General features: G+C 41.0%; 1 protein-coding gene across 2 annotated transcripts in view; it reads left to right on the forward strand.

Moving 5' to 3' along the window:
• Positions 1-12,357, forward strand: part of SLC17A8 (solute carrier family 17 member 8) — a 38,357-nt gene that overhangs the window by 9,191 nt on the left and 16,809 nt on the right. For both annotated transcript variants that reach the window (XM_043440841.1, XM_043440842.1), the window contains exons 3-5: positions 5,260-5,378; positions 7,181-7,295; positions 8,719-8,806. In XM_043440841.1, the coding sequence (XP_043296776.1) occupies positions 5,260-5,378; positions 7,181-7,295; positions 8,719-8,806 (322 nt within the window). The remainder of the gene's footprint in view (positions 1-5,259; positions 5,379-7,180; positions 7,296-8,718; positions 8,807-12,357) is intronic.

Below are 12,357 nucleotides of genomic sequence, written 5' to 3' on the forward strand. Positions count from 1 at the left end.
CAGATCATGTTTTTCTCCACATATATGCCCAGGAGTAGGATTGCAGGGTCATAAGGTGGCTCTATGTTTAGTTTGTTAAGAAACCTCCATATTGTTCTCCATAATGGCTATACCAATTTACATTCCCACCAACAGTGCAGGAGGGTTCCTTTCTTGCAGAGAGACTTCTAATAGTTCTCCAGTCCCTACCCATGTTTGGGAAAACATTTAGATCAGAGTTTCCCAAACTGGTGTCTGGACACCACTGTTCTGTAGGCTGTGCTTTGAAGGTGTCATATGAACTAGGAACCTTTACTGTGCTGCGTCCTGTGAGAGTCTCCAAGAGGGGGCTGTGGTGTGCATTATTTCCTGGGCTTAACTGCAGAATGCTTTCCTTCATGCTGTGTCTATCAGCATTACCTGGAACAGTTTCTGCCAAATACTGGTTAGTGAAAATTTAATTTCAGTTCATTAAAAAGAAGTCTTTAGTTGGCCTGCAGATTCCCCTACCCTTTTTCTTTTTTAACTAAGAGATTATTCTACCAGAAGAAAAGGGTACCATGGAGATTCTTCTAACCACTCTTTTTTATGCCACAGTTGAATCTGTTTTTAAAAGGATATCCTGGTTGTTTATTTTGGGGAGAGGGGCAGGGAGGGCAGTAGAGGTGTAAGAGGGATGTTGTACATTTTTAAAATAAAGAATGATGGACATTAATGAGGTTTCAGATGTGTATCACATGCATTCTGGCAGCCTTTTGTGAGGAAAGGCAGCTAATTAAACTTGTCTGCTAAGGCCTGGATCAAAATGAGATGCTGGTTTGCATTTGTTTGTTGCATGAAAGGATAGGCCTAGGTCAACAGAATTTGCTTTGAGGCAAATGGAAAAGGCATTTTGATAAACTTAAGGAACAATGCTGTGTGTGCACTCTAGTTTCTATGGTTTTGCCCTCTGGAGTCTTAGAGAAACTGATTAAGATCTAAAATATGCTTTATATCATTTTCTCTGGCCTCATAAGTAAGAGTTTAGTAGCATTTCAGAAGTTCCAATTTATAGCAGGCCATTTCTCTTATTCAAACAGAACAAAGCTTACATATCATCTGAGCATGTCCAAACCAATGACAAAGATTTCACTAATTGTATTAAGAAAGCCTCTCAATGGCTGGTAATTTTGTTTGGTTGGCTTTATGGGAGAAAAACTAGATATTTTGCACTGAGATATTTTTAAATCTTCATTTTCACTAGAGGGAGAAAAGTTAGTGGTATGAATAGGTGTGTGTGCTCAGTTGCTCAGTCATGTCTGACTATTTGCAGCCCCATGCACTGTATAGCCCGTCAGGCTCCTCTGTCCATGGAAATTTCCAGGCAAGAATATTGGAGTGGGTTCCATTTCCTACTCCAGGTATAAATAGGTAGGCCTTGCAAATAACTGGCATATATTCTGCTAGTCGTATAAACGGTAGCTTCAGTTGATATGTGAATCATAATCATTTTTTAGTTTAATAATTATGAGTTTTAAGACATGTGAATCACTTAGAACGGTGTCTGGCATGTGGTAAACAATAAATGACTGAAGTCTGAGAAACTTGGAGGTTAGTTCTCACTACCCTCAGGGAAAATCCAAACTCCTGTAGGTTAAGAAGAATCGGGCTTTGGAATCTTCCGGACCTGGTTTCAAACTTGACTCTTGTTTATTAGCTCTGGGACTTTGAGCAAGTTGCCCTTCTGTCCTGGTCAGGGACTGCCAGTTGCAAAGAACAGAAATGGGAGACCAGCTCAAGTTAAAAAGGACATGACTGTAGGGCTCTAGGGGATCTCAGGAAAGTGAAGGCTGAGAAGCTGTCTGCTATGCATGCTTGTGCAGTCTGTGCCCCAGACGAGGGCGCCAGCCTGAGGTGGGGCTGAGATCCAGGCGGTGGGCACTGTGGGGAGGAGGGGGAGTCAGGAGGGGCAGAGGGAGCCGGACCTCACGGGAGCTAGGAATTCCTCAGCTCACTCTCCGACTTGCTGGCCTTTCAGGGTCTTGCATCTGCTTCTCTCTGAGCCGGCTCCATTCTCCCAGGTCTCTCCATGGACTGCTTTTGTTTTTTCAAACAAATCTCACTGCTCTCCAAAGCTGAAGTCCCTCAAGCCGTTGCCTTGCTGGGGAGCTGGCTTACCTGGCCCTAACTCCAGTGGAGCTTGTCTAACTGGAATCTCTGGGTTCAGACAGAAAAGAGAGAGACAGACAGGCAGGCTGAGTCCAGCCTACACGTTGGCTCCCTCTATTCAGGTGTCCATCCGCAGTCACAGGGGAGAGGCCCTTGGCACTGAGGAGAGGAGGAGAATCCTCTTAGAAGGAAATGTGAGCAGGGAGGTAGGAACTGGCATTTCTAGAAACTCTTTACTAAGTCTCCTTGCTGATTTGTGAAATGAGAATAAAAGGCCTGATTTGCAGATCAAATGAGATAATCTGGTGCCAATATATTAAACACCTCTATTACTTTCCTATGGCTGCTATAACAAATGACCATGAACATGTGGCTTAAAAACAATGGGAACATAGTCTCTCATAGTCAGGGAGGCTAGAAACCAGCTTGACTTTGGAGGGAGCCACACTCCCTCCAAAGGCTCCAGGGGAGAATCCGTCTTTGCCTTTGGCAGCTTTGGCGGCTCCAAGCATTCCCTGGCTTGTAGCAGCATCACTCTAGTCTCTGCCTCCATCTTCACATGGCCTTCTTTCCTTTTATGTCTCAAGTCTCCCCCTGCGTTTCTCTTACAAGGACACATCATCAGATTTAGGGCCCAGTTAGATAATCCAGAAGAACTCACCTTGAGATCCTTGACTTTATCACATCAGCAAAACCCTTTTCTCAAATGAGACAGCATCTATAGATTCTGGGGGTTTTGTGCATGTATCTTTGGGGACCATTTTTTTAGCCTTATACTGTCTCTGACATAGCACCTGGCTTATTTTAAGAATTCATACATAGGACCATTATTATTCTCATCGACTCAATGATAGTGAAAGTCAGTTCTTGGCAGGCACAAGTACTTTTCTGTAGGTAACCTTGGCCACATGGAAAGAAGCACCATATGTCAGAGGGAAAGACATAAGCAAGGGACCATGTGATTGACAGTTAGTTGTTGAATGAAGTGGCTCCCTCTGTCTTGGATCCTTGGTTTCTTGGGGGCATTCTGTGACTCATGGCAGGGAAGTCTAGTCTCTACTTCTTAGTGAGAAAGTGAAGTCTCCACAGCAAGGGAAAGAATATAGTTTTTTGGAAAGAGGTCTTGGTCTTGGCTTTCTTTACAACTGGTTCTATGACTTGGGGCAAGTAAATTAATCTCAATTTCCTCTTCTATAGAAAATGACGTAATTAACTCCAGGTATTGTAAAGAGGAAATACATGGAAAGTGACTTAAAATCATGTCCTTCTTCGGTTCAGTGCTTCCATCTCCCTTTGAGTAAAAGTCAAGGTCCTTATGGTGATAGAAGGCCCTTTATCGCTTGAATCTCTCCTATTTTAATGCCTGTTATTCTCTTCCTTATCCATCACCCACCAACTCCTCTGACATCTGGCTGTTCCTCTAACACACAAGTGTATCCTTTTCTCAGGGGCTTTGCACTCACTATTCCTTTGTCTAGAAAGCAATTTCTTCCGATAAGGAGAAGCATCACTTGCTACCTTTCTTCCTTGAGGAGTTCACTCAGAAGTCATTTCTTCAGTGAAAGCTTCCCTGACCACTCTATGTAAAATATCTCCCTACTTCACTCCTATCCAACATTTTCTGTCCCCTTCTCGGTTCACATTTCTTTCTTCCTCACTGATTGCCATCTAACATGGATACCTGTACACTTCGTGCCATCCCCACTGACGTCTTTGTGGAAACAGCAATCACTGCTGTTGTTCACCGCTATATGCCCAGTATCTAGTACAACGTGTGGCACATAGTGGCATAAAATAAGAATTTGGTGAAGTGATTTGAATAAATGATGGTTAGTTTCACTTTACTTTTGAGCTTCAACTTCCTAGTCTGCAAAATGGGAACGACAGTGCAGAACACGGGCCAATATTACCTGCACCGTGATCTCCTAGAAGGCAAAGGCAACGCTTGAGTTTGTATTTATACGATCACCTGACCTGGCGCACAAGAAGCATGAGGTGCATATTGAATAAAGGAGCAAATAAGTACGTGACAGTTTGTGATTGGAAAACAAAATGTGGTGAAAATTCATAAAAGGTTCTATGTTGATAATGAAGAACTCTTACTCCGTAACAGGAACATCTTGGATGTTGATACCAATGCTTTACAAAGCCATTCATTCATTTGGCAAATCTTTACTTGCATCTTCTATGTTGTAGACAGTTGTCTTAGGTACAGAGGTTATGAAGTCAAAAGGACACGGCTGCCACCTTAGAGTCACCTGCCACCTCATGTGGGAAATGGACGCGTGACAGGCTAGTTTGAGAACAGGGTGGGTGCCATGATGGCAAGAACTTGGTCTGTGGACCAAGGCCTAGGAAAAGAGACCACTTCAATTCAGGGCGGCTGAGGAGCTTCCTCAGAGGAGGGAGATTTGTAAGGAATTGGAAAAGGGTGAGTTTCTTTGCTGGGAAAGAAAGTGAGGAAAGGCTTCGATGGTCTGAGAGTTGTGTAAGGGGTTTTGTTGCTGTTGTCATCATCGTAACGACAACAATAGCTGCTAACATTTTCTGAGTCTACACTGTGCCCCAGGCATGATCCTAATGTGTTAAATGCAAAAATCTCTAAGCAGAGGAATAACCTACTAGAAATATTCATGGCATTTATCCCCAGACATCCTATGGGTAGGTAGGTTTTATTATCTTCATAAAGAAATGAGAGGCATGACTGTCATTCCCTTAGTGCTCTGACTAAACTGGTACCTAAATAACCCAGTAAACCTAGAATTTACCTTTTGTTTTCTTTACAAGTTGTTTTATTTTCTTCTTAGCCTTCATCATTCTGTTTTAACTTGTTCACGGTCGCTCGTTTCTCTCACTAGGAGTTGAGCTCAATGACAAGGACTTTGCTGTGTCCCTGCTGCCGTTGAGGCCCCCCATCAATATTTGCTGAATATCCCTTCACTGTTCGCCTGAAACTATCACAGCATTGATAATCTGCTATACCCCAATGCAAATTAAAAAATGAAAAAGATATTTGCTGAATTTAAAGGAGGGAAAGAAAGACTTCGTAGGGTTATTATATAGGATCATCAGTGAATGATGACAGGCAAGTGTTTTCTTACAAACCAAGTGTACCTGATTTCTCTTTTCCAGACAGCACAATTTAACTGGGACCCAGAGACGGTGGGCCTTATCCATGGATCTTTTTTCTGGGGTTATATTGTGACACAAATTCCAGGTGGTTTCATTTCAAATAAATTTGCTGCGAACAGGTAAGATAAATTAATTTAACATGAACGCTACACAGATCATAATGTGGCTTTGTATGCTTTTATCAGTTCTGCGCAATTGGCTCTCAATTTAGGGGTGCAGAGTGAAAGATAGAAGTCATTCCTAAAGACATGATTCACAGACATTGACCTTATATGATCCTGTTCTTAAGAATCTCTTTTTGTTTACTTTTTTGTTTAATTTAATCTATCTGGCAATTCTTTATCTGATTATGTAGTTTAAAAAAAATCAACTGCACCTGAGTCAGGAGAAACAGTTTCTGGACCCTAAGTAACTCACTTGGTAACCTCTACTGAGTTCCTCTTTTTCCCTGGACCTCCATTTCCTCATCTATGAAATGAAACATGGATTAGATTGTGTTTGAGTTCCCTTTGAGCAATGACTTTCTGTGATGCTGTTTACTATGTTGATATTGTCCTGTACTATACTGGTTTTGTCATGTGAGTAGGAGGGGGCTTGTCTCTAGACCGTAAGATGTCTTTCATACCCTTGAGATTCTAGAGGAGGTGTTTGAGCAAGTAAAAGTAGGTCCAAGAAAAATGAGCTGCCTCAAGGAGTAGTAGTTCTCTGTTACTAAAGGTATTTAAGCAAAAGGTGATGGCCACTTGGGAGATATATAATATGTATATGTACTAGAAAAGGAGTGTACTAGAAGTGTACTAATTATTTCCAGGTCATTTCTAATTGTAATTGACTTAACATATATGGATTTTGTGAAGTGTACATTTTATAAAGCAGTATTTTTCAAACTCTAAAAACAGAACTCATTAGATGGTAATAAATCAATAGTGATTTACCAATATCTATTTTCTAAAAAGAGAAAGAAATAGAAGGAAAGATAATCAAATAGAATAGAAAATATCTTAGCTCATTGCACATTTTAGAATCAAATTTCGGAAATTTTTTTGGTTACATTTGTGTGTATAAGTGTGTGTTGGGTTGCAATATAAAATTTATTTTGTTTTATGGATCAAGGAAAAAAGTCTGAAAGTCATATCCATATGTAAAGTCATTTCTATGAGCATGACTCATATTTTACTTATGTTCTTATCTAATTTGTGTCCTTTATTTATTGTCACTTGCCTGTTGTATTCTTCTTAAAAAGTGATAAAATACTGGTTCCTATGGTCTTTGAAGTCACTATTCACACTTCTGCCCTAAAAAGAAATAGCATATAATGAGATTTCCCAGAATAAAAAAAATCTGAAGCATCATTAGCATGTGTGAGAAAGAAATAAAATGATGCCCGCTCTCTTTCCCTGGGACACTCCTGTCCAGGCAAAGAGGAGACACACGGTACTTGGCAGAAAGCTGGGGGGCTGAGACAGGTGCCCGGTCTGGTCCCAGGACGCAGCACGCTTCTCAGAGAGCTTGTATCCCCATCGGCTAACATGAGGGCAGAACTGGGAAGCAGGAGATACAACCCAAATGTGCAGAAGTCATGAGGTGGTAGTCAGAATGGATCATTCAGGTAGAATTGAGAACAATGGTGGGTCTCCAGTAGGTTTACCTCGTGCCAGTCAGTCTCCAGCTTCTGGATCTTATCTAGGCAGGACACCTCTGTACTGCCCCAAACCTTCCCATCATTGGCCCAAGGACTGGAGCTTGGGAATCAAAGCAGCCCGACAGCCTAGCAAGGCACACACCAGACCCTAACACATCTATTTCTCTATTAATTTATGCAGTGATCTTCCATGAACAGGTAGGTTTGTTCCTGATGTTTAACTAATGCGCCACATCCACGGTGGGGCCTGCCCAGTAACACAGTGTTTTGGTCCCTCAGGGTCTTTGGAGCTGCCATCTTCCTAACATCGACCTTGAACATGCTCATTCCATCTGCAGCCAGAGCGCATTACGGCTGTGTCATGGGTGTCAGGATTTTACAAGGTTTAGTGGAGGTAAGAGACTCTTTTCTTAACAAATTTTGAATATTGTTGGAGACAACATGATCCTTTAGAAATTTTAATTTTTGAAGAAAACCTCCTTTAGCAGTTTTCCTATCTCCCACCTTGTCAGGCTGTCTGAACTTTCTGGTTATGATTATAATTATGAATACTTTAATTAAAATTCCATGTGTGATTCCAATTTATACACAATGAAGGATCATTTCACAGAGTGCAGAATTTCAGATGAGCCAGGAGTGATCTTAGAGGTAATTTAATCCAACCACTTCCGCTTAATAAATTTTGAAACTGAAGCCCAAAGCCTTCAGTTCACATAACCAGGGCTCTTTCCACTAAAACAATTTAAGTGGATTTATTACTAAGTCTGTAAATTTCCAGGGGTGTAGTCTTACACAGAGATTTAACTTGATGAAGTGGGTAGCGTAATATAGAACCAGAAGGTAAATATTTTGTACTCTGCTGGCCATACTGTGGTCTGTTGCAACTTCTCAACTCTGCCATTGTTTACAAAAGCAGCCAGAAATATATGTAAACGTGTGGGCATGGCTACTTTACAGTGAAACATTTTGGACACTGATATTTTTTATTTCATATGATTTTTACATGCCAAGAAATGCAATTCTTTAAAAAAAAAATTTCCTGGTCACTTAAACATTTAAAAACCATTCTTTGCTTGAGGGCTGGAGAAAAACAGAGTGTGGGCCACATCAGGCCATAATCTGCTCCTGCCTGATGTAGAGAAATGCTTCCCAAACTCAGTCATTTGCCTCTAATCGTTGTCACTTTTGTCGTATTCACACTGTGATTCATATTGTTGCTTGCCTAGAGTTTTTCCCTGATCAGTTTACTTAAAAACAAAACCAAATAGAACCTCCTCATAACCAACAATATTTTTGATATCATGGGTTTAATGTGCTAGTTATATTTTTCTAAAGCATATTAGAATATATATGAAACAATGATAATAAAAAATGTAGGTTGTTTTAGTACTTGAAATCCAATTCTTATCCCACTGGAGGGACATATACCACACTTTGGAAAATACTAACACAGGAGAAAGAACATGATATTAGCAGCCCTGAAGACTAGAACCTAGTCACCTGATGGCTGGCAGCCTCAGGTTCCATATCTTTAAATGAGAGGATGGGTCAGCTGATTGTGGAAATCCACTTCCACACTGATATTAAATAATAATATGAAATATGAAGACCCCCTCCCCCATTCCCCACCTTGCTTACATTTGAACTAGTATTTGAATTTTAGCATCTGTGCTGTGAGTCAAAATAACTGACACATGTTATTTAGTTTCTATAAGTTGGGCTTTTGTATTGTAATGTTAGAGAGGCAAAGTCCAAGTTTTAAACACAAAAAGAAACTGGAGTCAAATCAAATCATCCATTTTGAACTGTTTTGCCAGGGTGTGACATACCCAGCATGTCACGGGATGTGGAGTAAGTGGGCACCACCTCTGGAGAGAAGCAGACTGGCTACAACCTCCTTTTGTGGTGAGTGTATTGGAATAATAGTAAGTTTCATATAGGAATGCTTTCGGCTTTAGATGAAGACCCTGCTAAATAGAATTAATTTTTTCACATAACAAAAGTCCAAAGGTGAATGGTTGGTTGCTAGTGTTGATTCTGCTGGCCTGTAATCTATCCAGGGCCTGTGCATGTTCTGACTTTCTACTCCACTATCTTTAGAGTGATAACTTTTTGCCTTCATGCATATTCCTCATGTTTGCAAAATGGCTACCACAATTCCAGGCATTAAGTCCACCTTAAAGGCAGAAAGAAGAAGGGATGGGTGTCCTAACCAACTCTATTCCTTTCATCAGGAAAGAAAAAGCCTTCCCAATTCCCCTAGCAGGCTTCCATTTTTATTTGCTTGATCCTAACTGTGTCATAGGCTTTACTAACTGCAGAGAAAGCTGGGAAAGCCAGTGCCTAGCTTTTCTAACATCTTTAATAGAGAAAAGTAAGAAAAAAGTCATTGGAAGTGGTTGTAGGATTAGCCAACATATATTTCCCAAAGTTGAAAGTAGAAGATGTAGAACAGTCAAGGCCCCAGTCCTCTTCTTTTTACAAATGGAGAAATTAAAACTAAAATTTAAAATCTCATTTCATTGAATTAAAGCAGAAGTCCAGTGACTTGCTCAAGATCACATAGCTACCAAAGAACGGAGCAAGAGCTAAAACATTGGATTCTTGATACAGAGCTTTCCACACCACACACTACTTTGTACACACTATCATCAGTTCAGTTCAGTTCAGTCGCTCAGTCATGTCTGATTCTTTGCAACCCCATGGATTGCAGCACACCAGGCCTCCCTGTCCATGTCCTCCCATCACCAACATCCGGAGCCTACTCAACCTCATGTCCATCACATCGGTGATGCCATCCAACCATCTCATCCTCTGTCGTCCCCTTTTCCTCCCAACTTCAATCTTTCCCAGCATCAGGGTCTTTTCAAATGAGTCAGTTCTTTGCATCAGGTGGCCAAAGTATTGGAGTTTCAGCTTCAGCATCAGTCCTTCCAATGAATATTCAGGACTGATCTCCTTTAGGTTGGACTGGTTGGATCTCCTTGCAGTTCAAGGGACTCTCAAGAGTCTTCTCCAACACCACAGTTCAAAAGCATCAATATTTCAGCACTTAGCTTTCCATATAGTCCACCTCTCACATCCATACATGACTACTGGAAAAACCATAACTTTGACTAGACAGACCTTTGTTGGTAAAGTAATGTCTCTGCCTTTTAATATGCTGTCTAGATTGGTCATGAGACTTCCCTGATGGCTCAGACGGTAAAGCAGTAAAGCCTACAATGCGGGAGACCCAGGTTCAATCCCTGGGTCGGGAAGATCTCCTGGAGAAGGAAATGGCAACCCACTCCAGTACTCTTGCCTGGAAAATTCCATGGACGGAGGAGCCTGGTAGGCCCCAGTCCATGGGGTCGCAAAGAGTCAGACACGACTGAGCGACTTTTCACTTTTTCACAGGTTGGTCGTAGCTTTTCTTCCAAGGAGCAAGCGTCTTTTAATTTCATGGCTGCAGTCACCATCTGCAGTGATTTGTCACAGAGACCATTTAATCAACTTTTGCTATTATCTTCCAGAAAAAAAAAAAAAAATGAAGAGGACATCATCCATTACCCCAAAGCAAATTAATAGCCCTTAAGTACTGATGTGACTTTAACTCCTGGGTCTCCAAATTTCACCTTGTTAAGGTTGCCTCATTTGAAGCCATGCCTTTGGGACTGGCCCCTCTATGAATCTCTGAGAGTAATCAGTGTTCAGAAGACTCTACTAGGTACCCATCAATATTTGAACAAGAATAGCATGCGCTGCCACCAATATTTTCAAATATTTTTTTTAATGGGGGAAGAGGCCCAAGAAGACAAAAGTGACTTAGGCCACAAAAGTTAACAATGGGCCCACACAGAATTAGGATCAGAATTTAGGTCTGCTTAGATTTTCAAGCTAGCATCTCTCTCCTAACACAAGCTAACCTGTACATTTTAACTGAGGAGGAAGCTTTACTTCTCTAAATATATTTATTTATTTTTCCCTCTTCTTCTTTGGGGCTTCCCTGATAGCTCAGACATTAAAGAATCTGCCTGCAATGCAGGGACTTGTGTTCGATCCCTGGGTCGGGAAAATCCCCTGGAGAAGGAAATGGCAACCCACTCCAGTATTCTTGCCTGGAGAATCCCATGGACAGAGGAGCGTGGTGGGCTACGGTTCATGGGGTCACAAAGAGTTGAACACAACTGGGTGACTAACACTTTCACTTTCTCTTCTTTACCTGCACAAGTAGTGGTAGTGTTAGCAGCAGCAGCGGCAGTAGCAGCGATAGTAGTAATAAAGGATCCCAGGGAATTTGGTGTGAAACACTCACCCATGTGCCTATTTTGTGTCTCATTTGGAAATGCACGCACAGCTGAGATGCCTTTACATCTTTAGTCTCCCCCATCCTTAGGAACCATTTTTGTCCTTTTACTTGCAGTTCAAGATCAACTCCACCTCCCCTACTGATCTTATACCAACTCTAGAAGAATGTAAGATTCTGCCCCAGCTGACCTTGACCTATTTTCTTCAGAAAATTTACTTATAAGGCCTTTTATTTTGATTTGCCAGCAAACAAGAACAACTAGCAGCCACTCCCCATTCTTAGTGTTTTTATAGCCCTAAAATGGCTAATTTAAGAAATGATTTGACTCTCAAGGAAAGTTACCTGATCAAGGTCACAGGCTTTATTGTATTTCCCAGCTAAGGTGTGGCCTTGGTTTCAAAGAAGAGCACAGCGAAAATGTCATTAGAAGTAAACCCAGGCTTGGGGATAAATGATTCTTACACTTAAAAAATATTGCAGTTGGAAGAGTCTTTAGAAAACATCTAGTCACATTCATTGTTTTATTTTTTTGATTAATTTTAATTTTTTAAGAAATAAAACTGGCTTTATTCAAAGACATAGCTTTCTGGTTTTGTTTGCCCCTAGTTTTATTGAGATGGAAGAGACATACAGTACTGTTTACATTTCAGGTGTTCAATGTAATGATCTGACTTACATACATCATGAAATATTTGTCACAATAGGTTTAGTGAATGTCATCATCGCACACAGATACAACATCAAAGAAACAGGCAAAAAGTCTTTTTTCCTTGTGATGAGAACTCTTAGGATTTACTGTCTTACCAACTTTCATTTACAACATATATCAGTGTTAGTTATCTTTATTATGTTGTATGATACACCCCTAGTACTTACTTATACCTGGCAATTTGTACTTTTTGATTGCCTTCATGTGATTTCCCGTCTACCCACCTCTGCCTCTGATAGCCACAAATCTGAATTCTTTTTCTAACTCCACTGTTTTATAGTAGAGGAGACTGATGCTCAGGGAGGGGAAAAAAAGATATAAACTCTCATGGAAAGTAAGGACAGCACTGGGGACTCTCTTATCCCTAGGTCAGCTACTCCTCTCTGCTGATGCCATTCAATAAGCACCCTCCTCTTCCTCCGTGGTGCCCACACAGAGGGTCAAGGTGCAGTTAGG

This window comes from Cervus canadensis, chromosome 21, assembly GCF_019320065.1.
Source record: "Cervus canadensis isolate Bull #8, Minnesota chromosome 21, ASM1932006v1, whole genome shotgun sequence".
Classification (NCBI taxonomy): Eukaryota; Metazoa; Chordata; class Mammalia; order Artiodactyla; family Cervidae; genus Cervus; species Cervus canadensis.